The sequence below is a fragment of the Limanda limanda genome, chromosome 5 (assembly GCF_963576545.1).
Source record: "Limanda limanda chromosome 5, fLimLim1.1, whole genome shotgun sequence".
NCBI lineage: Eukaryota > Metazoa > Chordata > Actinopteri > Pleuronectiformes > Pleuronectidae > Limanda > Limanda limanda.
The window spans coordinates 13,269,338-13,296,064 of record NC_083640.1 but is presented as its reverse complement, the minus strand read 5'-3'; the positions used below and the strand labels follow the sequence as shown (position 1 = coordinate 13,296,064).

Sequence of the window (26,727 nt, the reverse complement as noted above, 5' to 3'; positions counted from 1 at the left end):
ACTCAACCTGACAATCCAGAGATGTCGCCCTGATTCCTGTTTGTCGGACACAGCTTTTTTTTAAGCAAGGTAAGTTTATGATCTTGACTTGTTTTAGTTTGAGACATCTGTATAAATAATCTTATTACTGATCTTCATTCCTTTTTAATATGTGTCTCTGTCAGATGTCAACCACAACAGAAAATGGAATGGGAGGGCCCTGGAACACAAGCAGGGAGAAAACTTATAAGAAGGTAAAAAATTATATAAGAGCCTCACTGTGTTTGGTTTTATTTTACTCCTATGATGAACGTGAATCTGCTCCCATAACATTTATTTTGGAATGACGCTGTTTGGAGCCAACAAGTCCACAAGACCTTTACTTGTCACATGAGGCCTTATAAATGTCCTTGTGCAGCACATAATGTCCTTACTCCTGCCAGGGCCCACTGCCAGAAGTCTTTTAAGTGCTGGTCACACATGTTTTCTTTCATTTATTTTTGCTTTAAACCTTAGACGTCACAGCTTATTGCAGCATTTCTCAAGATGTCACAATTACATGGCTTCTCATAGCAGCGCTAACTGTTCAGGTTGAGACTTAAAACGGGTGAAAGGTCTTTTTGTCGTAGCAATAAGAGTATGTTTGAGTACCAAGCTCTAAAAGTGCTTTTCATTGTGTTATTGAAATTTCAATCCATCGAATTCAAGAACTATTTCAACAAGATACATGAGATATTCTCGGAGAAATCAACAAAAATATGAAAAAGTAGTTATTGTGTAATACTGCTAATCTCAGAGCCCGTCGGCCATTGTGGACAAATTAGCTTCTGGGGGATCGGGAAATATTTTGGGGCTTCGGGTGTAAACAGCGAATACGCAAATGTAAGAGTTTACAGTCCAGCAAGTCCACACACGTTGAATATAATAATAGAGTATACAGTAATAGGTATAGGTATTTTAGTTCCAGCAAGATTGTTGCTAATGTCTTTTAACAGCTATCTCTGCAAATTAACTCAGTTCAATTAAAAAGCCGATAGCAGGGATTTTGTTGAGTGCTCTGCCTCTTTTACTCTCTACACAGACTTTTTGCCTGCGTCAACCAAAGCCTGCTCAAACAGGATTGGTCAAACTAGAACCAGAAACCAGAAGGCTTCGGGCCCCCATCCTACAGGCTCTGTTTGTTCACAGGCAGAATATGTTTATAGAGATTATAATGCTGCTAACTAACAGACAAATAAATACTGAAGAAAACATAACCTTCTTGGCAGAGGAGATAACACAAACTGCATGGTAACCATTCTACATTCAATATTTATGTCTAGCAGGGCCTGTGACAGGGATAACAGTGTCAGTGCATTAGAGCCCCGCTGACGTGATGTTTTCCCTCTTTTCCCCCCCTCTAGACCACGTCATCGGCCCTGAAGGGGTCCATTCAGCTGGGTATTGGCTACACAGTGGGCAACCTCACCTCCAAGCCTGACAGAGACGTGCTTATGCAAGACTTCTATGTGGTGGAGAGTGTCTTTCTGCCAAGGTCAGTGCTAGGGTCAACCGGCTCAAACACACATTTATACTGACGCAGCCAGCTTCTATTCACAACCCAATAGTTTCTATGCATCTTTGTGTAGCGATGGTTTGCACACAGTCACAGACTTTTACAAGGACTCAAGGTTAATCGAGCCAGTGAATTAGAGAAAGAGATAATGCGTAGGTGGTGACTGGCTGCTCTGTCGATGCAATGGTTTCCTGACTCTGCAAAATCAATGAGTGGAAAGCGACTCAAGGTTAATCTCTGATTGTATGCCACATCACATATGCCACGTCTGGTTTTTGTATTTAAAACATGTAAATCTATTATTAATCATGCTGAATGGAAACTGCAGGTGGTGCGCTGGACGTCCAGCCCAAAGAAATCCCTCTGCTGCCACAATGTGCTGCCGTCGTCATTTATCAACAAAGTGAATTTAGCTCGTCTAAGTCATGATGGAGGGATAAAACTATTCTGGCGGATTATCCTGCCAAGAACTGTGAAATCAGCTTATACTGTGTGCCTCTTACTGCCATAGTGCCAAACATATTTCAGCGCAGGGCTGCGCCGTCATCTCGGTCAGTCTTCACAATTACATCATCAGCTTTAGAAAACATTTTATATAATCCACAAGCCAACCAGGGATTCTTTGAAAGTGTGACTCACACATCCACACATACAGTAAAATATATAGCACAGAGTTCTACTTTTACAAATATTAATAACTGTATGAACCTGTCAAACTAAGTCTCTCAATAGCTGGTACCATTGGTCAGTGTGTATTTTCTGTATTTACCCTCTACAGATTACTCTTTATCTCAGTTTTACTGAAAAGCAGTAACAAAAGAATTCATGTTTAAGTGATAGGTTTTGAAAATAAATCTTGAACTTGATAAAACAATTACACATTCGCCACATGACAATGAAATCCTGTGTTCATGTGAACATGGGAAACTGAAGGTGTCATGGATGCAGGGCTCCAAAAAATAAACAATAAATAATTAGGCAATATTCTCTCAATAAAAAAATTTAGAGACTTTCTGAGGTAAGTTAACATTACATTTTCAGCATTCAAACCAGTATACATGTGATAAGGGACATAAATGATAAAAATGATTTGAAGGATATTGAATGAGAGCAACTCATGTCCCTGCTTAATATCACATGTTTATGTGACTATATATGTGACATTTTAATTCTTTTTGAAATATTGCCATTATTTAAGTGCATAAAAGTAATAAAAGCACATCAACACATCTTTGCATGATAAATTAATAATTCAAACTCTAGAGGGGTAATTTGTTTGATATGCTGTGACTGTTTCTGTGTTCATTTTTAATCTTGAAAAACATAGAAGATTTATCTAAAAAAAGAAAGAGTGACAATCAAGCTAAAGGTGTTCACTTCAAATACACACATAATCTGTAGAGAAATAGAGTCCTACCAGGAAATATTTTGCTGTTTACCTTTGAGAGGCGGCAGCAGGATATGTAAACTAACTATGGTTTATACAAAGCGAGCGCTGACACGCACATTGACCTTTTGCCACCCTGCTCCTTGGCAACAGCCAAACATGACTCCAGGGTTTGATGTTGGCTGATGAGACTTAAAAACCTCCTGTGGCCTGTGGAAACACTAAAGAGCAAACAGTGGACAGTTCTTCAGCTTAAGTTTGTTACATCATCTTCAATCTGCCCTCGATGTCAAGATCTCTCACATAATGGTTAAATGAAATGAAATAAAAAACAGTCAAGGCTACAAATTGCACAAGACGCAACAAATTACACATAAACAGAGCCAGAGAATATTGATGTCTTTTCGATGTCTGTATGTGACACAACCGTTTCCCTCTTTATTCTTCACTTTCTCTGAGCATTTTGTTCTGTAACGGTAAACTAACACAAACCGCTCTGTGTCTCTTCTGACAGAGAACCCTCAGAGAGCGTCCGATTGACAGAGGTGGCTCTCAGATGCTTTTATTGCCTCCTTGTGTTTCACCACTCTTCTCCCCCTCTTCCTCCTCCTGGTGCTGCTCCTCTCTGGAGGCGTCTCTGCTGTTGTTTGTCCCATCAGTCTGGTTTTGTGTGGCTTAGAGACGGTTTTTAGTTTCTCTGTGTATGTATCTTTGACAACCGTCACACATCTTCCCTCAGGCGGCTGCACACAGACCCTGATTACACTGAATGAACATTTCCAAGTGCAATGTGTTGTTAAATGGTTTACATGCGAGGCGTACCTTGACTGTCAGTCAAAGATGACACACAATCGTCGTTGCCTTCACACTTTAAACGGAGCAGTCAGATTTCATTGTAGAGTAATCACAGGTGTAGTGTTACACATCAGGGCCTGGCGGTTGAGAATAGCACCAACACAAAACAACAACCCAGCGGCCTCTTTACTCAGAAGTTCATCCAAGTTCCCGGAATATAAACCAAATTTAGAGGTGCCCTGGAATACAAAAACCTTAATTAATCAAGATTTGTTTTAGATAGGGTCAGTGATATTCCAATAAGAGTTTAATTGATGACAAAACTCAAGGCCTGACTCACTTTGACCTTATCAGACACGCTTACTCCAAAGCTGTGGTGTTCGACACAGGTTAGGCTGGTTGCACAACAGGGTCAGTCTCTGTCAAAGTGAGATTCTCCAACGATCCAAAAATATGTAGGTCGTTGTGTGTTTTTCTTTTTTTTTAATGTTCCTTTTTGCCATTCCTTTTCACCCCTGTGGATCAAAGGCTCATGTGTTGGTTGCTGTTGTTAAGACCGAGTAATCAAAGCCTGCTCCAGTCTCCAGGCGAAGAACTCTATACAGGCCAGTTTGTCACTACAATGCAGGAGAAGCTGGGGTTCCCATTCATGACTTCCCTGGGTCAGGGTGGAGCCCATTACAAGGGCTCACTGATACTCTTACTAGGAGTCAGTAGCACAAAGATTAAGTGTTAAGGTTCACATTCCCTGTAATGTTGCCTCCTGCCTCTATGAGATCATTGCTTGGAGAATGACACTGACACATTTTACGAATGCAATGTCAAATGTCAAGTTGAAGGACTTAAATAATGTCTATGTTTTTGTGTGTCCTGGTGGGGCTTGGTTATATTGCACATACCAGCGAGGGAAGCAACTTGACCCCAGCACATCACTATCCTGACTTCCGCTTTAAGACCTACGCCCCGCTGGCCTTCCGCTACTTCAGAGACCTGTTTGGCATCAAACCAGACGACTACCTGGTAAGGGTACACTACTGCAAATATTTTTGTCCTCCGTTTAAATTTTAAAAGGCTCAAACAAACAAATTTAACTGCAAACTAGTGATTAGGCCTAGCAGTGCTAACCAAAGCTGTATATGTCCTGTTACGACCGGCTTGTTGGCCACAACAAAGGAGGTAGATGCACCAATGTGAATAAAGTGTATTAAGGAAAATGTCAATAATCAACATGGGGTGTGATAGAATCAGGAGCAGGTTTTGGAGCATGGTTGAAGTGATCATGGCATATTGCATGTTGGTAGCCTGAACAAAAAATAATTAAACAAAAGAAGTGCAGCACAAAGGTTGGGTGCAGCTTGCAGGGCTCAGGCAGTGGCGATCACTCAATGGTGCAGGGGTAGGCGGCCTTTAAGTAACTGGGAACACTGGCCAGGTGCTTCCAGGTTACTTAATGGTAATGCGGGTCCAGCCAATCTAGGACCTGCAAGACCGGGCACACACAAGTATGCAGGACCAGAGGTCTTTGGCTGCCACAAGCCGCCAATGGTTGTTTCTGGTGTATGCTCATTACACAAAGCAAAAATGGGCGTGGGTGTAGCTAACATTTAGTGACTTAAAACTCTGTTTGCCTGTGGATGAGAGCCCCCCCCCAGTTGAAATGGGTTGTTTGGACAGGCCTTAAAACTTGGCCTGAGACATATGGTAGCTTTATTTTCTTAGTCTTTCTACTTCTAACCAACTTATTTGAATTTGTATAATTAACTCAAGAACATGTATGTAATAGTAGAAAGTAGAGAACAGTTGAATTTTAGGAATGGTTTTGGGAAATACACTTGTTAGCAGGGACATCCAGAGTCTGGAAGTGTGCCCAGGATGTCACTCTTCCAGCCAAGAAATAGTCCCTTACATAACCCCCTCAAACCTGCATGGCACCATTTGTGTATACATCAAACAAACCAAATATAATGCAATTGGTGATGGTAGCTGGATTTTGTCGCCTTCAGACCCCCTGTTCCCTTGTGTTATTTGTGATAAACTTAGCTTAACCTCTCATAAAGAACTGCCCTTTGGCTACAGCTTCATGTTTTAGGGAAAATATTCGAGAGTAGGATAAGGAGATTTTCCAAAATGCAAAACTATTGCTTTAAGATATTATATCTATCGTTGCAACACATTTTGCAACGCAGGTAGTCTGGCACGCCCCCTAACAAAGCCAGGTGAAGTAAGAGCGGTAGACAACGTTTGCTGCCTACGTTGAAAGCAGTTTACCAATCACAACAGAGTGGGCCAACTGGCCAATCAGAGCAGAATGGGCATTATCAGGAGGGGGGCCTTAAGGAGACAGGAACTAAAACCAAGAGAAGCTGCAGCAATGGTGAGTATGCATAGGGCAGTGATGCTTTTTTTGAACATTAGAGCACATTAACTAGTCATAACCCAAATAAACCTGAATCATGAACCCAAATATGAGCGTGATATGTCTCCTTAACATCATATAAAATACCTGAGCTGATGGAGCATGTTCTCCTTACGATGGCTCTAACCAGCTCCCACTGGTGACGGAAACCAGCAGACGATAATGTGATTTCCCAGCAGAGTCAAAGACAAACACCCACACAGAGAATCAGATACAGGACGGATGAGAGAGTAATGTGTTTGTCTGACTGACATTTTAAGCTTGTTTGCATATTTGCAAATGTGATTCAAAAGCCTTTATTGACATTGGTGGTCTACATGCTGTCCTTTATGTTAATTTAATTTGCTGCTCAGTTTACCTTGCTGCCATATTCATCCCTGGCCCTACACGTCTTGCTCTCAACAGGAATTAGATTCCATGTAATCTTGTTTGGTATCCCTATAATAGTATGAGGCCAGTTTTCCATCTGCCTCCAAACCTTCCCACAACCCCAGCATCTGCATTTTTTGAATGCCAAATTTGTTTCTGCATTAGTGAAAGACAAAAGGCTCTGGTGGAGGAACCCAGACTAAATGTAACCTGAAAGCAGAAGGGGGAGGACGGCGTATAAGGCACTGCTCATGTCTGACGTCCTTTAGGTGGTGAGGCATTCATTCAGACCGAGGCCGCGGAGCGCAGCCTAATTAAAAGGGAGAACACACACAGCCTCCTGAATGCAAATGTAATAAACATGGGATGTGTTTGTGCTGGTACGCTAATGTGACTGCAGACCGTCATCAGTGGACGAGTCTCTGGAGAGGGAGAGCGGATGCCTCCAGGGTTGCTCCTCTCCTCTGAACATGTTGCTTTCATAACGTGCTGATTACCATCGAGAAGTGCTCTGCTGAGCGCTGCTCTCACAGGCTCTCCCCTCACACGTTGGTTGCCGCGTGGCACTGAAGACTCTCAGTTTGTTCCGGGGCTGTTTGATATTCAGCAAAAGCAGCAATAGCTTATATTACTCTCTTTTATTGTGGAGCAGAAAGGCATTTCTACAATTAATGGGGATGTGATTCTCTAACAGTACACCAAATGTTAGCAACTACCATTAATGCTATAGTAATCTGCTATGTGCCCAAAAATATGCATTTCAATTTGTTTATCATTTCATCAATACAAGCAAAATGTGGTCCATAAAAATGTTTTTCTCATTTTGCTGTGGTAGAGCTTGAAGGGCCTGCACAAACTGTTTAACACCCCAGGAGGAACTGTAACGGGAAACGTGAGCCAGGCCTTATTACCAAACATCAGTGCCTGACCTCATTATTGCTGCTCTGGCTGAACTGAAACAAATCCCTGCAGCCAGGTTGCAAAACCTTGTGAAAGTCTCCACCAGGGCTGCAGTAATCAACTAGGTCAAAAACTAGGTTTCTGCATTTGTTGACCCCAATGGTTCTCCCACTGATAATTTAGTGTGTAGTAATTAGTATGGGGTTTGTGCTCATTAAATAAAGCACACAAATCAATTCAAGAATGTCTAGCCTATATACGCAAAGATGATAAATAGGTTTCTGTTTACAGTTTTCCCTAAACAAAATTGGAATCTATTAAATTGATTAAAGAAGCATTGCAGCCCCAGTGTGAGTCTGAGGTCCCTGAGCTGTCCACCCGTCTGCTGGATGTCCGGACTGGAACCATACAGGAAAATGTATGCCATTACCGGAGCATCAATGTTTTTTGAGTAAAATAGTTCACATTGTGTATGAGGCTAGAAAAACAGAAACAATAATTTATCTAAAGATTGACCAGTTTATATTTACCACAGCACAATTGTTTTAAACAATGAACCATATGTTCCATTTAAAATTAAAATCCTGTGCTCATTTTCTTCTGTCTTGTGTGTTTAGAGCTGTTTTTGTAAGTCTCATAAACAGCATGTTTTTGTCCTTCCTCAGTACTCCCTGGTAAATGAACCCCTCATTGAGCTGGGCAACCCGGGGGCCAGCGGCTCGCTCTTCTACCTAACCAGCGATGACGAGTTCATCATTAAGACCGTCCAGCACAAAGAGGCCAAGTTTCTGCAGAGGCTACTACCTGGATACTACATGGTGAGACACTTGATACACTCTTGACCTGCCTAAAACCCTCAGATCCCATCATAGGATGCATTAGTGGCACTAATGAGATGCAGTGAACGTTTTCATCAGCTCTCACTGAAGAGGGGTTCAGTCAGGATGCTGCAAACAAATGAATACCTAAAAAGATATTCTGTTTGAGAGGTAACAGGCCTATGCAATATAATACAGCTATTCCCAATCTGAGTGTTGTTGTGGTGCGTCACAGCATTTACGTTCCTCTCGCAGTACAAAGGCAAGCAGATTGGAGTTAGGTTAATATATGACGCTAAATGTAAAAGCATTGTATGATGTCTAAGGCTTTTATTATCTGTATCCATGACTTTATTATCTGTATTTGTTTGTGAATTTTATATTGTTGTTGTACAGCACTTTGTTTCTTGTATTGACAAGTGCTATTCAAATAGAGTTGTTATTTTTATAATTATTATTATTAAATTGACCCCCAGTAATCCCTAACAAGGATAAGCAGTATATATAATGGATAAAGCTCTTTGTGCACACTGACACTTTTCTCTTCAAATTCACAGAACTTGAACCAGAATCCACGCACTCTACTGCCTAAGTTTTACGGCCTGTACTGTATCCAGTCGGGAGGCATCAACATCCGACTGGTGGTGATGAACAACGTGCTGCCCCGCTCCGTCAAGATGCACTACAAATACGACCTGAAGGGATCCACGTACAAGCGGCGAGCGTCCAGGAAAGAGAGGGAGAAGGCCTGTCCCACTCACAAAGACCTGGACTTTCAGGACATGCACGAGGAAGGGCTGCACTTTGACGCTGAGACGTACAACAACCTAATGAAGACGCTGCAGAGAGACTGTCGGGTAGGTGGTTTGCAGCGGTGTGTGTGTGTGTGTGTGGAGCATTCTTTTCTCTTCGTTGGGCTGACTTTTAAATGCAAAGTCACAGCAGGAAGACAAACTCAGACAGCAAACTGGAAATATAATTATCAGATTGCTTCCTTTAAAGATGCCATATTGAATTCTCACACCTTCATTCCTCTCTGCAATTGTAACCTGCAGCCAAGTTACAATTGCAACTCTAAATCATTTTTAACCTGTAACTTCACAGGAGTGATGAAAGCTTTAACAACAACACATGCAACAGTGTAATTCAACCACCACACCTTGTATTAGTTCCTGACAGTGTAAGTGGATCTTAATGGGACAAAATATTTTGACAGTTTTCCATGTGTTTGCCAGTCAGACCGCAGCATGTTTCCACTGTGTGTTCACTCTAAGCTCTCAGTTTGCCCCGGGCACTTTTCTATATCCTCTGCCTTGCTATGTTGAGTAAATGACAGCTCGCAAAAAACACTGAATATGATTAAGAAAAGATCCTGGTAGCGTGAGAAACTCTGAGCTTGACTAAAGATAGTCCTGCAGTCCAAAGGTACGCATTCCTCTCTATTTTAACGCAGAGACTGGGAGACTGTCCACTGGAGAAGTATATTTAGAGTTTAATCAGAGACATGGTATTCTCTGCTTATCATCCATTAGGCCTAATACTTTGTCCATCTTCTTTAGTTATAGAGGACATGTTTGTTAAATAAAGGACCATGTGCAATAGCTTTTAATATTTTGCCGATGTGCTTGTTGATCACAATTTTATGAAAAGAAAAGTCTCCAGGCTTCAAAAAAGGAAAAGTATTAGATCCAAACTGTAGAATTCATGATCGGATCTGTTTTGCCTCGAAATAACAACAACAACAAAATCAACAACAATAACAATATCGACTGAGAGTTGAGCTCTTAGACTTTTAAACAAGTGGTATTTAGTTAAAATATTTTATACTGTATAGCAAACACCAAAGATAGGATGAAAGATGTTTTATCTCATCTTATCTATTCATCTATGTCTTTATTAACGAAGCTTGGCTAACATTAATGCTAGCTGCGTTAGTAGGATGAACAATGGGCTAATGTGTAGGCACCCGTTAGCTGTTCAGTTGAGATGAAGCCTGACACTTATTTTAAAATAATTATAATCATAATTATTATAATAATAATCATAATAATCATAATAATTTTATTTGTATAGCACTTATGTAAACCAGGTTACAAAAAGTGCTCCACACAAAAGTCCATGACGATGAATTTAAGATTTGATTGTTCTTAAAGATATTCTATTCAGTCCATTTAAGAGCCAAATCATAACATAATAAGGTCAAGACCTAAAGTTCAGAGAGAAACACAACAGTTCCCATTTAAAAGAGTAAGCACCAGACGTCTTGTTGCTTGACTTTATCTCTTTTAGATAAACAGCTGGTCACCAAAGTGCAATGAATCCTGGGATAGGTTGGCCTGAGAAGGATCCACCCATTGGGTCCATTTCTACGTAGAAGAATAGTGAACAGGTTGAAGTTGCTGCCACAGTGCTCAGTTTGCCGTCATTGTATAACTACAGTAAATCTTTTTGCTTGTGTAGTCAGGATTATATAGTTTATCTAATGTGCAGTGACATTCCCACTGTGTTCTAAGGACACGGTGAACGTCTTCTTGGGATATCTTAATGTGTGATGACAAACTTCCATAGAGTGATTTAAAGAGTTTTGTTCTTCTGGCAGGCTAATGATGGGGTTTAGAGCTCAAAGCCCTCTGTGTTGTAATCCCATTTGTTTTGCTTGACATAGTGCATAGTAGCTGCACATGCACACACACGGAGCACGTACACACTACTCCGTCACCCTGGATTCACTCCTTTGTGTGTAACTGTGGATTGATGTATTAGATGAGGCCAACCTGCCAGACTTGGCAGCCCCACGCGGCCTCATTTAGCAATTTAATGACTTCCATTACACAAGGCCTCAGCTGAAATGTCTCAGTTTGTAGTGCAGCAGTGATTGATGGCATATGGAGCAGAGTTAGTGGTAATGAACAGTGTGATGCTATGGTTAGATTTAGTTAATGGGACTTTCTTCTCTTCTCTTCTCTTCTCTTCTCTTCTGGGGTGTTTTTTAAAAGAAATCACCAGATTTATTGCAGTTCCATTTCCAAGTCGCCATATGTACGGTCAGCACGCATGGGCAAGTGACTTAGTGACGTCGGATTAGAAAAATGTTAATCAATACCTATCGGCTGTAACTCAAAGTGGGCGTGTCCGGGGCGCAGAGAGCTGCGTCCTGTTGAAAATCTAAAACAACCAATTACACCCGGAAGTATTATGTATTTAGACAAAAATTAACCAAATAGAATTTGAAAAAAACTTATATCTAATGCTCTGAGGCCCTTGTGGTCTGCCCGGTGCATGGTACGAGTAAACTAATATTATATAATAAACAATGTTTATTTTTATACAAGCTTTTTTATCTCCAGTGCCCAGCGCCTGGTATTAACCAGCCACCACTGCTGTGAAGTGCTTTGAGTGGTCATCAACAAAGGACTAGAAAAGCACTATTTAAATACAGACCATTTAACTGGTTAGGCAGCACGGTAGTCCTTTGGCTAGCACTGTTGTCTCCCGGTTCGACTCCAGGTTGAACCGGGGTCCTTCTATGTAGGTTTTCTTCAGGAGATCCTAAATTAACTGAAGGTATGAATATCAGTGTGAATGGTTGTTTGTCTCTGTTTGTTGGCCATGTGATAAGCTGGCGACCTGTCCAGGCTGTACCTCGCCTCTCGTCCAATGTCAGGCTCATTAGATGATGGATGGATGGATGGATCTACTAGACTCATTTGTGGTTTAGTGCGGCTCTTGCAGAAAAGTCTGGACAAACTTGGATCTTCTTGCAGATTCAGTTTAACTTCAACTCATCGCCTCAGGTTACAGCCTTTCTCATCATCATTAACCAATATGCTGACTTTCCATTCTCTGTTTTCTTTTTAATGTTTTCTTAAGCACATTGAAGCCAATGTGAAATCCCCTGCTATAACCAAGTCAGTTTTTCCTTAAAGTTTAACCTGTCAGCACAAACACACATTTAAAACCACGTACACTAGACATGTACTGTCTAACCACAGTGTTTCCCACTTACTGTATATGTATTGTGTGGTGTGTGTGTCTGTAAGTGAGACTATTAGGCAGCAGCTGTCAGACACTATGTGCTGCGCAGTTTGTTATTGTCGTGGCTTCCTGCGTTTGCCTCCTGAGCGGGAAGCAAAGTGCCCTCTAAGCAGAATCTCTGTCCATTTCCATGAGTAAGCAGCTAACCCCCGTCACCCCGGGAGAGAACGGCCGACCAAAACACAGAGGCGGGGTCAGTACAAGCTTAGCAACTGGATGTAGAGCAGGGGTCACCAACCTTTTTTAGACTGAGAGCTACTTCGAAGGTACTGAGTAGTACAAAGGGCTACTTGTTTCCAGTGGTGGGAAGTAACAAAGTAGAAATACTTCGTTACTGTACTTAAGTAGATTTTTCACATATCTGTACTTTACTTGAGTATTTATTTTCCTGACGACTTTTAACTCGCTACATTTGAGCACAAATATCTGTACTTTCTACTTCTTACATTCTCAAAACTGGCTCGTTACTTGAGCAGCGGAGGTTGGCGGAACGAGCACCTTTACGCACTCCTGCAGGAGCTCGGTTCAGTCTTTATTATTAGGGCCAGAGCACTGACAGGCACAGACAGGCACTGACAGACGTGAGGCCCTATTGAAATTGTAAGGATTATTATTCAGGCAAATTAAATGCTTTTTGAGGGCTTTTATTAGGTGACTTTACATCATTTTTTGAAGGTATTCCTTTTTCGATTCACATTCGTTTTCCCTTTCCTGCTTCGTGTCAACATCTGCACATAAATACATAGCTCGAAGCAGCAAGTGGTTAACTTTTCATAAAGAAAATATTGGAAGTATTTGGTTTAAACAGTTGGTAAATAGATTATCATTGGTTGGCCGTGTCTACTTAGTCTTACATGTCCAAGTAAACAAAACAAACAGATTTAAAACAAGTCGAGATGGAAAAACAAACAACACAACCAATTATATAAGCAAACGCAAAAACAACTTTCAGCCAACACAACCAAAAAAAAACACTCTGTCGTGGACTACTGCATATTTACGCACACAATTCAGGTTTTTTAATGGACCTCGCCAAATGGAACCCTGGGTAAACAGGCCCAGTTTTCCACTCACTATAATGCCAATATAATTTTTGCAAAGATATTATATTATATCTATATATTGCCAATTCCAATCCTTAGTCGCCCTTTGTGCTGACTCAACACAACTTAGAAGCTGTTGAGTCTTTATATATATATTGTACAAACTGGCTAATGTGTACAGCTTCAAGCAGGGTTGTGTCTTCACTTTGTCGTCCCTACAGGCAAGATACCCTACAGGTGTATTGTCACCCTGCTTCAAACAAATGCAAACACAACCGCAGGCCCATTCAGTGAAGATAGTCTAATGATAAATAAACAGGCTTACATGTAGATGTGTGGACAAGCTGGCGGGCAGGATTACAGGCAGGTAAACATCCAGGCAGTAACACAATACAGCTAATAGACACAAAAGGTTCATTTGGTCTATTAGTGGCAGGTCTAGTGTTCTTAGGTAGAATCAAGAGGCACTTGTTTATTCTGTTGTGTTGATTCTTTGTTGTTTCTAGAAGTTCAGATGCACTTGTCCAATACTTTTTTAACCTCAGCATCTCGGGTTCAAAATTTCTAAAATTATACAATATATATATAGTGTTGTTATAATTTTTCAGTCAGTTGAAATAAATCCTGAACTGAACAATTTTGGGTTGTTTTGTGTCTGTATAGGCCTACTATAAAAAGCACTTAGCATTTTTAATTTTGGTACTTGTACTTTTACTTTTGATACTTAAGTACATTTCAACACCAGATACTTTTGATACTTAAGTACATTTTATGTGAGCAACTCTAAGACTTTTACTCGAGTCATTTTCAGACAGGTGACTTTTACTTTTACCGGAGTCACTTTCAAGTAAGATATCTGTACTTTTACTCAAGTATGGCTTTCAAGTACTTTATACACCATTGCTTGTTTGATACAAACGTCCTGAATAACAGAGTTGCACAGATCACCTTTTAATATTATTAATAATATATGTGAAGAGACTGTCTGATCAAGTTAATGTTAATTATTCCTCGAAATAATTATTAACAATGATTTCCACAACAATGATTGTAGGAAACAGATACATGCAACATTTATTTCTGTTAAACTGTTTCAACTTTGCTTAAATTCAACTTAATTGAAGTACTTTTGGTGACATTTATCACTACATGCCTCCATCAGTCTGTTCCTTTTCAAAAGTAGATAAAAATAACCAAATAACCACTTATAAGCACTATGTTACAAGATGATAAAGCTCAACCAAAAATAACACATGCATATGACTGGGGTGTAATGTTTCTAAGTGTCTTCTTCATTTTTTGGGTCTCATACTGTCAGCTGCCAGAGTTTTCAGACCTAAAATCCATACAAGTCTCTCCTCATGTCCTCCTTCATTCACTGTGTGAACCCAAGAGCAAGACAGGCTTCATCTTACTTTCTTTTCAACTTGGTGACATTTATCACTACATTCCTCCATCAGTCTGTACTTTTTAAAAAATAGAGAAAAAATTAATTCAATTAAAATCACTTTGTCACAAGGATGATAAAGCTCAACCAAAAAGAACACATGCATGTAACAGGGTGTAATGTTTCTTAGTGTCTTCTTAATTTGTTTGGTCTCATAGAGTTTTCAGACATAAAATACACACTTGTCTCCCCTCATGTCCTACCACATTGACTGTGAACCCAAGAGCAAGACAGGTTTCATCGTACTTTGTTTTCAACTTGGTTTTTGAACACTGTCTCTTGTTTGTCCCTAACCGGCTGCCTCACGTGAACGATGCTCTCCACTGTGTGTGTCTCTGAGTGAGTGGGTGGGGGCGGGGCGGAGCCCCGGGGCCTGAGTGTGTGCGCGACGTGCACGTCACTGCACAGGGAGCCGCTGCAGAGGGGCTGAAGCCGCGGGCTGCTGATCACTGGCTACGGCGAAAGAGCGATTTGCGATTTGTTTACTGCTCCGCCGTTAAAGAGATGCATACGTCAAAACATGAGTTCAGCTCTAATATTAGTTCCACCTCACATTTCCTCCTAAAGGTCGCGCGCCCTAGCTGTTTGAGTATCACTGGCATAGAGTGAGATGGCGGTTTGACTATTTTTTAAATTTCAAATGTTATTATTTTTTCGTTTTTTTTTTTTTTTTAATTTAGAGCATGCCTTGCGGGCGACTCGCGGGGTCATTGCGGGCGACCAGGTGCCCGCGGGCACCGTGTTGGTGACCCCTGAGGGTGTGGGGGGAGCGAGGAAGGAGAAGGGGATTGTTGTCCTGCGAAAGAAAATGTGGCAAGGCCGCTGAAAAATAAATTTGATCTATTTTGCAGCAAGTGGACTGATAGGATTTCTCTGTTGTTGGAATGTTGGAGGTCAGAGTTGAGGTGAAGCTGAAATCGGAGTGTCCAGAGGCAGAGGAGTCAGTGCAACGAGACATTCGTGCAATGTGGGACACTACGCAGGATACACTCTGTTACTTTTAAGTCTCCAAAACAACACAAAACACAAGGCATTCATAATTCATGTTGATCTCTACTGTACAGAAAGTGTGAGACTGGGAGGGTTTATTGTACAGTGGTTGTGTGTCTGTTACTGGTCTGGTGCAGCAGAGCAGAGCATCAGGAGCCTGTGGTATCACAGCTGTGTCTGAGACAAACACAATGAAGATGGTGATGTGAAGCCGTAAAGACGGGTTTGTATCTCAGCACGTGTTTGACAGCAGAGACCTCGTCATGTCGGGGAAAACCCAGAACAATGACATTAAGATACAACGGTTTCAGGAACAAACAGACAGATTCAGACAATGCAGGCATGCTTGGTAGGAAGACAATCATGGGTTGCTTGGCAGCTAGTGTAGCCAATCATAAACAGCCCTTTACTGTATGCATCCCCCTCTCTCAGCCAAGGGATCGTGTGACAACCGCACAACAGCAACAATAGCCTCTCTCACCCTCAGCCGCAGAAAACAGAGGCCGTGACCTTGCAGTTGAAAGTCAGCAAAGCTTCAGCATGATCCTCGGCCACCGGCCATGCTGTTTCCACCACAAACTCATTAATTACACTGCAACTATTGAATATTTACATGAGTGATGTAATAAGATTATATTCCATTAAATGTGAACACATTGTTACCAGATACAGTAATTTTGCCACCGCTACAATCAAAAATGCCCAAATTCCCATAATGAACGATAATGTCATAATTTGTTGTTGGATATTACCCCATCATAACCTCCCAGGGCCCATTGTGAAGTGTTCAGATGTGTTGTTCTTACCCATCAATTATTAAAAGTCAATAATATTCAGTTTATTTTCAGAGAGGAGGACGTGTTTACATTTGAGAAACTGAAACTAGAGGGTTTTTGGCACTTTTTGTCAATGGACAAGTTATCTGAACAATAATTGCAGCCTTGAAGCATCTTAATACAAAGTTGCAATGTAATAATATACCTGTGATAGTAAATGGACTTTGAGTCAGTGTATACAGCATGTTACAGATGGCTTTGGGCTTTGGGCCTAAGGGAGTGTACAGGCTCTGTGTTCTGAAGCTCACTTCCTACTCCAGAGTTAGGATCAGCCTCTTCCATTCACTGCAAGATAACTGAGCTGCTTTTGAAATGAGAGCAGGGGCAGGTTGCCCAGTGGAGACACCCCAGCACCCAGCTGTCGCACAGTGTCACACTGATGTAAACATACATAAACAGCAATTTTCAGAACACAAAGAAAGTCTGTGGCTCTATCAACCATTGAAAATGCAGATGTTTTCTTTCTGTTGTGACGGTTTGATTGTTTCCCTGGGAACACTGGGGCACAGGACGCACAGTGATGGCCTTCTGTAGGCAGCCTGGTGTGTGTGTGTGAGAGTCTGTGTTTGTGTGTGTGGCTTTATTCAAAATGGCTGCTGTTTGAAAAGGCTGGGGGAGTTCGAGTGACGGGATGCAAATTGTTGATATGGAACAGGCAAAGCTCAGACAAAAGGCCCACTGTTCGAGCCAGTGTTTGCATGGGCACGAATAAATGTGTGTGTCTGTGACTGTGTACAGCATCAGCAGCATCGCAGATGCAAACTACGAAAGTCTTCTCTGAATAAAATGAGTTATTTAGAGAAATGCAAGAGGTAGCTTTGGTTCAAACTTAGAACACTGCTGGTCTCACATTCTTCGCAAAACCAGGTCAGATTTCTCTGGTTTCTGGTTAGTTTTTATATGTGTGGGTGTGGGTGTTATTTATGGACTCTTCATTAGAATGATAGACCCCGATGTAATGTAAACATTTTTCATCAGTCTGAGTTGTAAGAGAGTTTTCCACCCTGTTTTTATGTTTGTTGGTTGGTTGGTTGGTTGGTTTGTTTGTTTTTAAGCAATATGACACAAAGAGAACTTGACAGATTTCCAAAAAACTTGGTATAAGGTACAAGAACTTTGGAGCAGATCTGGAATCGTGGGGCGAAACCAGGGCTTGTTTTCACTTTCTTCAGTGTTAGGCACATTAAGGGAACTCTTGGGCTTTGGCTGAGGTATACGCTCTACTGATTGCCATTGTGGTTGATTCAAGTCTTCTGGTTGAGAGTAACTAAAAGGATTTAATGGAAAACGTATTTGGGAATTGCTTCAAGTCCTTTTCCTCCTGTGTAGGTCATAAGAAAACATCTGACTACCTGGCACTGACCCTGGCCCCCTTTCTCAGCCGGCCTCTCCTTGTCTCGCCGCAAGTTGAGTTGAGCACCAGGAGACGTCAAGTCTCGGAGTCTCTGGGAAAGTGGGCAAAAGGCTCCTCAGACAGGTCAATGTGTAACACTTGGCTCACTGTGAAGAAACACCTTGTTTATTTAACTCAATACTGGTTTAGACAGAGATTTCCTCTGGCCAGCTCTCTGTGCTTTGAGTCCTTCAAACTTGATGCGTGATCAAGGTGTTTTAGGGGGAAAGAAAGTGCTGCTTTTTTTACCAAGGCAAAACATCCAGTCCAGAAAATGAATCTCTTTAGTGTTCATTCACAGAAAATGTGAAATATTCTGTTATTTCCATTAATTATCAACTAGTGCCTGTGCTAAACGTGTCTGGAACCCGCATCACCACAGTCCAAACAGCTTCTTTTTTTCTTCCTGAAACTTCACAAGGAGCTTGTCACCTGTTTATGCAAAGTTCAGTGAAGCCTGGGTCAGTGCGCAGAACCCTGAACCCGTACATGTGAATGCACTTTTGTCATGCGTGGCGATGACTCCCAGACGCCACTGCTACAATCCGCTGGTCGCCTGTTTATTTAAAGTTTATTAATATTCAATGTATCGTGCGTCCAATTCACACCAAATCCAACACTGTGCTTTCTTGGCCCTTTAACAATATACATGTCAAGTGCAAAGCCAATACGATTATCGACTCTTGGGTCACATGCAGCAGCTGTCTTCAGGCCTGACCCTCGAAAAATTGGGTCTGAACTTTCTCCAGAGTTCACAAATGAACAATGCAGCAGGAGATTCTCCACTGTTTACAGCACATTGCCCTCCTCCTGAGATATTTGTATTCTGTTGTGTCCATCATCAACACATCCCTGCGGTGAATCCTTCTAAGGATCTTGTATACTAGGGGGCTGGCAGGAGAAGCTCCAGAGATAGTCCGGAGCCTCTCACACAGACATTTGCATTCTGACATACCGCCCCTCTGGAGAATGTCAGGAGATTGACCAGAATTCAGTGCATGTCTGAAAGCAGGTAGACAGAGATACCCAGGATAATAAGATAGTTGGACACATCAAGCATCAAATTTGCTCTTCTTGTTACTTGTCCCAGGTGCTGGAGAGTTTTAAGATCATGGACTACAGTCTGCTGCTGGGTGTGCACGTCCCGGACCACAGTCAGAGAGAGGGCTGTGAGTCGGGCCAGGCGGGGGGCGATGGAAGGAGACCTGTGGGTCAGAGGGTCCTCTACTCCACCGCCATGGAGTCCATCCAGGGGGACGGCAAGGCAGCGGAGGCGCTCACCACAGACGACACGTGAGTGAGCTAAGCTGGGGGAAAACACACATACACACACACACACACATTATGAACACATAGTTGGGCACACACACTGCCTCTGTCTGTCTCTCGATCTCCACATTTTCTCTCACACACAGTTATACAACTGTGCTCATACCTCGCTCAAAGAGTACACACACAGGCGGGCTCTCACATAACCATAGCTACACAAATACAAACACAGTCGCTGTTCTGCTTATTGACAGCAATACACAAGTATTAAAACACGTTAAGAGCCTCTTTTACAAACACTTTATTGGCCCAGAGGTTGATGTGCCGCCAGTCCCTTGACGGCTGCTGTGTTTCTTCTGTGTTACAGGATGGGTGGCATCCCTGCTAAAACACACAAAGAAGAAAAGCTGCTCATCTTCCTGGGTATCATAGATATTCTACAGTCATACAGGTACTTACAGATTCTGTCATTTTACTTCTAATACTGGGTCTTTCTTATAATTTCCGGAAAATGGATGCATCTGTTCACTTTTGAGGACATGAACTCATTAATATCTTTCTGTGATCGGCAGAAATACCCGTCTCAATATCTGAAAAGCAGAATGTTGCATTAATAATTAATGAAGATGACATTAGAGAGGGATTGCCTGGCAGCACGTCGTGATTCTCTCGTGACCTCTTCCACTGATGCCTGCCCTATGACAAGGCCTCTTAATGTTGAATTATCACCCTGCATTGATTGAAAGAGCTACGAACCACTTTACCTCACTTCTAAAAGGACTGAGTCATTTTTTTCACTACCCAACTTGATTTAAATGGACACCGAAATCTTCTTTAGTTACACATTGATTTTTTTTGTTGTCCTGAAACAGTGAGTCAGGAGGAGGAGGAAGAGAAGGAAGACATTTAAAGGCATGACATAAATCTTTGACCTTTTTGGTTCAAGTCATCAAATCCAGATGGAGCGAGTGAGATGAGGTCAGGGAGGAGGGATGAACAGGCTCAATTTGTCTTCACTCACTGCCTTCACTGTTAGCTAAACTCACCCAGAAACAAACCTCAAGGAGTCAGTTTTAGAACTTAATACAACCAAACGAAGTGTGATGGAATTTCCTCTTGAGATTTGAAATAATGAGATTCTCAGAGTGGAGTTGCCTTTGAATTTTGAATAGTAAGCTCTGCAGAGGTAACACAGTAAGCACGGGTGCTCAAAGTGGAACTCCCCTCAAAGACAAAAAAGTAGGTACTAATACATGGAGGGGTTTCAGGAAACATATCATGAAAACCACACAGGAAATCGCCATCTGTGTCTGTCTGCAATTGGAAGGAACGTAACCGAATAAGGGCATCCACACTGTTTGTAGACACATGTGATCTGGTCGACTGACATACATCTGCTGTTGTTTCTACGAATAGAGGAATCGATTTCAGAAGTCAAGGTCAACACAAGGAGCATCGCCAAATAAGGGCATGAACTATGAGGTTAGGCAGAAAGTATCACAGCAGTGAGGAAGGATCGGTGAAACTTTCAGTTCCAGAAGAAAGTGAGACGAATCGAAGTCTTGATCACGCGTAGAAGGGAAGTTGTTGTGATATTGAAACAATCCCACAAGACTTCTTCTTGCTCCTCCCCAGGTTCATTAAGAAGTTGGAGCACTCGTGGAAAGCGCTGGTGTACGACGGTGTAAGTTCCCTCAAATCTGACACTGCTTTATATGAATGAGCCTTTTGTCTGCACATGCACTCACATACTGAGTCGACTGTCTTTTTTCTCTACTTCCTTGCAGGACTCGGTCTCGGTGCACCGGCCTGGCTTTTACGCCAGCCGCTTCCTCAAGTTCATGAGCACGAGGGTCTTCAGAAAGACTCAACGTAAGTGTGCAGGTCACACGTGAGGATACGGGACCTCACACACACAGAAACAATGGGGAGGGGAAAGTCGGAAATCCTGGCCCGATAGGGAGAGTGAACACCACCAATGGGACACTGCATCAGTAGCAACTTGATTAACTGAAATAACCGCAGGATTGTTTCCTTACATTGTCCTCCCTGCTCTCCCCTGCTATTGTCCTCCATGGTTGGACAAGCATTCGAGCCACATGATCAACTTTGGATGATCAAATTTCAGGATTAAATAACCGACTTTTATTCTTTAAAATGAAGAACAGCATGTTGGTTATGTAATGAGTAAACAATCATGTGGTTGTAAAAAAAGAAACACACAAACAACATCAACAAAGACACTCACAGAAGGACAGGATTACACACAACCGACTTGGATAAAAAGGTTAAACTCAATAAACTCTTTTAGACCAGTAACGAGGACATCGACTCCTCTTCTTTAACGCTCGTCTAATCCTGTATATTCCAGGCATGCGGAGCCGATCTTGCACGTTTGACCGATCCCATGTCGCTTTGACCACAAAACCCTAAAAAACTATTCTCAGGCTGGTGGATGTGGCTGGAGGTCAGGAAGCTCTCAGGGAACTTCACATTAGTTATGTAACTGTGCAGGAGCTCTGAGTGGAAATCATCACGACAGAGGCAATGGTTTGCGTTATTAACCGTGTCATGTTCCATCATCTGGAGACGACAGGAAAGGATTTCATTTCATGCGCTGCTTGGGAGGCAGAAGGACAAAGTCCCAGGAGAAACTTGTGTGATCGTCCCTGTGTCGTTTTAACAGTTGAATAACTCCTAAGCTAATTCTGAAAGGCGAAGCATCAGAGGTTTTATCGTGTGTGAACATCACTTCAATCGCCTCTTTCCTCCGTCTCCTCCAATTATCTTCCCATCTTTCGTTTTCTGCCTCGGCGCCCCCCCAATCTTCATCTCACCCTCCTGTCTTCTCTTCCCCTGACTCATGTGTATCCTTTTGTGTTCGGCAGCGCTTCGATTTTCCCCTTCAAAGAGGACCCGCACCTCCATCCCGGCTCTGAAGTCGTCCTCGCAGGAGATCCTTTCATCGCAGGCGGATGAGAGGAAAGAGGGGGACAGGAGGGACCGGCTGGGAGGAGCCCGCAGCCTCGCCAGTCTGGACGGACAAGGTAAACAGAACAACAGCTTTCGAGCAGAGGCCTCACTGTGGCCATGACAACTGGTCGTTCACTTTGACAGGACTTGAAAGACAGGAATCTTGTGTTTGTACCCGTCTATACCGATCACATAACCACCAGGTATGAAACAGCCGAAGGACGGCCATTTTGTGTTTACCCAGATGGAGGCCTTAAAGGCTGAAACCCATATAGGCATGTATATCTGTTGATACAATTCAATAACAATTAGATATGAAGGCTTTTTAAATTTGCCACCTTCTTGAATGACTCACATTCATTCAACTTGCCTAAACTTTTTGGATCGTCAAACTGAAGAGCACCAGAGTGACATGGCACCCGGCTGTCACTCTTTTAGCTTTTAGTTTTTGTACTCAACCAATAAGATTAAACTCAAACTTAAATGTTTTTTATCAGAAACACACACTTCCCCTTTTTACTCTTACTCACCACTCTGAACTGCCTCCTAATCTGCTACTTCAGCCTCGGTCAGCTGCAGATTTTGTGGCCCTTTAAATCTTTTCAGAAACACTTCAGGCCCATAAAGAGCCACTTGACCATTTGGCAATAAAATGGTTGTCCTCTCAGCATCGTGCCGGGGGAGCAGCTGTCACGGGCTGATACAGTGCTTGGCCTTAATGGACCGGACACGGGGGCATCCCTTCAGATACATTATAAATGCTTGTGTGTTGTCCTCACAATCTGAGCCAAGTGCACGGGGAGGTGTGCTGATCTGGCGTCTGATAAATGGTGAATGTGTCTGAACTTTGTGTTCGATATGATGAGGGACAGCGTGAACACCGAACCGGAAGATATCTGGGTGTGGTCGTGGTTGCGACAAATCACTGGGTCATGGGTCATGGGTCGTTTCTCTCTCTCTCTCTCAAAACCTTATACCCTGCCTTGCCTCAGCCATTGGGCCTATTCAAACATGGAAAGAACAGAAGAATAAAGAAAATCTCTTCTTTGCTTGGAGCATCCAACTCTGCAGCTGTATTAATGCAGCTATGGATATATTGATAATATTGACTGATTAATGGGGCACTTTAGGTCTTCCTAGGAATTATGGCTGTGGGTCTGGTTAATGTGTATTTTCTCAGTCAAAAGGGAACTGCACAGTTATAACAAACGCAGCATAGGTAGTCGTACTTTCAATCTATCAAACAAAATTGTATAAGTATTTGGATATGTACAACCTTTTGGCCCATCATCTAAACAGATCTGTTCATGGAGTTGAAGATGAGTGAAATGAGACTGTTTCCTCCTCAGCTGTGTTCGGTTCGTACCTGCGGCCCGACCTGGTCCCAGCCAACCCGTCGTTCTACGAGGGCTCCTCCATGGGGACCATCTCCTCCTCGTCCATCTTTGTCAGCGTGGACCACCAAACAGAGGACAGGTAGGTTTCCCTGTCTCACTCTTACCTATTGCTACCACTGGCTCACTGCACAGAGTGGACTTAGAGGCATGTTTGTGCAGTTTGTTTGTTTCTCAAAACCACTATGTGCGGCTCATGTGGCCTTAAGGACGAGAAGGGAAGTCTTGTCAATATGCATTGTCCAACACACGCACACGGCCACACACGCCCACTTAATTGTCACCTTACATCACGTGGTCATATCAGTGATGTGCGTCATGGAGCAGGTGACTCAGCTGGCTTGCACACACTTATATACTCTTCGTATGGACAGACCAGTGAGGAATGAGGGTGTGAGGGTTGATTTATGTGACAGGGAGGAAGAAATGCTCTGAAATTACAACACTAATCTTTCTATAGTAGGGAATAATGTTTTTTACTTACAGGAACAAAATCCTCAGTTAGTTTGACTTTATTTTATTAACCACAATGTCTGACAGCTTGATTTATTTGCTTGATTTATTGACACTTAACCAGTTTTTTGACATCCTGCTATACAAATGAAGTCTCTAAATATAGTATATTATTATTTATTTAGTATTGAAACTTTTTTATGTTTCTATTGTATTGAGACGACTTTTACAAGTTCCTACTTCATATAATGTTGTATATTATAGAATATATATTTATTTTCACTTTTTACCCACTCCTCTACATTGTTAGAGGGCAGTTTGTGATCGGAAGCGTCCGGACACTTTGTCCTCTGCCCTTCTCCGTGCTTCCCCTCTTCCACCTCTCCTCCCGTCCGGCAGTGTCAGGTTCTGCTCGCTCTCTGAGGCCCAATTGTGCGACTTGTTCGGTCTTGTCCCCTCCGTCAGTCACCTGCTGCCGCCCTGACATTGTTCTGTCGGTTGTTTGCATAAATATTTGAACAGACGGCTTTGACACGGGTCTCACTCGGTGCTATTATGCTGCAGAAAGACGGTGACAAAAAGAGGACAAGTGTTGCAACGGGACACTGTGGATCCACTGACACAATAATTACTGTCAGGAAGCTGCTGCGTTACAGTAGTAACACCTCTTGTTGTGATGTTTGAGGCTATAGGATTGCTCTATAACAAAGGTTCACGTGTGCATCAATCCATCCATCCATTATCTATACTGCTTATCCTTAGAGGGTCGTGGGTTTAACCCTTCTCCCAAGGATTCGAACCAGGAACCTTCTTACTATGTTTTACAGTTGTAACACACACCTGTTGTGATGTTTGAGACCAGACCTGCTCTAAAACAACGAAGCTGTTCACACGTGTTCACATCAGATCTATTTCTACAGGTGTACGTCTCTGTTATTCTCTCTCAGTGGACTTGGGTCAGTCACATGTGACAAAAGAGTGAATACATCACTGAATTTATCAGGGAGTCACCTGATGAACATGCAAGGCAAACAGCACTGCCCCCTGGTGGAGGCACCAGGGCATAAATACAGGCATAAATAAATCAGTATCCAGTATGTAAAACCTTTTCTCACGCTTATCATCTGCAACAGGGTGTCATTGCAAATGTCACGGTTTCCTCCCTGACCAACACCACAACCTTTCCCCAAGTTTGGTGTATTAGTTAAAGTGTAATCTTACTCAATAAGGAAGAAACAACAAATAAGGAAAAACGTAAGCTACTTGGCAGATGTAATACATTTATTCTAAAGACATTTAAAGGAGTTTTAGGTGCACACACTCAAAATAGGTACTAATGACCAAAGAACTAATGTTATATACTGTTGTACTGATGACCAATGGCTGCACAGGGATACAAGCATGTTTGGAGTTGCAGGAGCAGGTGATGCCTTTAAAACCTATTTCTCATTTTATAGTTTCTGTTTAAATCTTGGTAAAGATCTTGACACATATATGTACTTATATATTTCCCCCAAAACGTTGGATGATGAGTTTGTGACGTGTTTCTTGCCTCAAGCTAAAACCAAAATGGCTGAAATTTATATCCTTAAATATTTCATTGCCATCTTTAAAGCTACTGTAATCCTTTGTGGTAAATAATCGCCCAGGGAGGGTCTGGCTCTGACTCTCGAGGACATTTTGTTGGTTTCATGTGGAACGTTTCGGAGACTATGAGACAATGAGCCTGTGAGCGGAGGCCTCCACTGGGCCTGACGCCAGGCGGCAGGTTTCACATCCTGTTCACGGTCGGCCCGTCTCTTTGCCTCTTTGATGTCGGACTCTCAGCCATAGTGTGTGATTTGTTTCTTGGGGAAAAGGTTGTTCATCAGTTTTCAAGCAGTGTTTACACAGCCTAATGTTAAAATATGGCTTCCTGTTTCAGAGACGATGCTGCGTCCAGCTCCACGTTCACCCTGGAGGACAGTGCCATCTGCCTGACGTCAGAGCAGAGCACCATGGATGTGGACATGGACCGTGATGATGGATCTGTGCTGGACGTCTACTTGGTGAGTTTCCACGGTTATTTAAGGTCACCGTCGCGTTTTGGTGGTTCTCGGAGATTACACTTCAAAGTATGAATCCCCAAAGTTTTGCATCAAAGAGAAGTTTAAATAGAGCACTTTGCTGTCTGAACAGCTCTCTCTGCCGGACGAACTTTATACTGACTTATTTGATAGATAAATCGGCTTTAGAGAGAACTGTGCATGTGCTGGAGGTAAATCAACAGATCTCCACTCTCTTAACAATAATTGTCTGACTGAACATAATGGTCAGGTGAGTTCGGTCCAGTAAAGACCTAGCAAGGTTTCTTGGAGGAAATATCTTGGCATATGATTGGTCTTATACTTTCATGAATAGCACACAACAAAGGCTGTAGATTCCCACCAGTGAAAAGATGCATCATCATCCACCTTACATATTCAGCAAGTGGGACTATCTATAATTTTAACTATTCAGTCTTGTTGGCGTCCAACATGCTCCATTAATTCTCTTCTTTAATGTTCTTTTTGACACATTTTTTACATGCACGTTTATTTCACATCAACAAAACATGCTGATACTCTTTTCTTTCTCCCTGCAGTGAATAGAGCCGCCTCACGTCATTTCCTCCTGCCAATCATAAGACAATCGCC

General features: G+C 42.3%; 1 protein-coding gene across 1 annotated transcript; it reads left to right on the top strand.

Moving 5' to 3' along the window:
- The first annotated feature begins 164 nt into the window (after window positions 1–164).
- On the top strand, window positions 165–26,727 carry pip5k1bb (phosphatidylinositol-4-phosphate 5-kinase, type I, beta b). Its single transcript, XM_061071847.1, has 13 exons — window positions 165–233; window positions 1,383–1,513; window positions 4,619–4,736; window positions 8,067–8,219; window positions 8,777–9,076; window positions 19,054–19,256; window positions 19,600–19,683; window positions 20,868–20,916; window positions 21,020–21,104; window positions 22,121–22,279; window positions 23,555–23,681; window positions 25,977–26,100; window positions 26,676–26,727. The coding sequence occupies exons 1-13, from the start codon at window positions 165–167 to the stop codon at window positions 26,676–26,678; spliced, it is 1,605 nt and encodes a 534-aa protein (XP_060927830.1). The 3' UTR covers window positions 26,679–26,727.

Coding starts and splice junctions, on each gene's coding strand:
- pip5k1bb (XM_061071847.1), top strand. CDS start 165: ATGTCAACCACAACAGAAAATGGAATGGGAGGGCCCTGGAACACAAGC. Junction 234..1,382: donor GGGAGAAAACTTATAAGAAG/GTAAAAAATTAT, acceptor CCCCCCCTCTAG/ACCACGTCATCGGCCCTGAA. Junction 22,280..23,554: donor CGCCAGTCTGGACGGACAAG/GTAAACAGAACA, acceptor TTTCCTCCTCAG/CTGTGTTCGGTTCGTACCTG.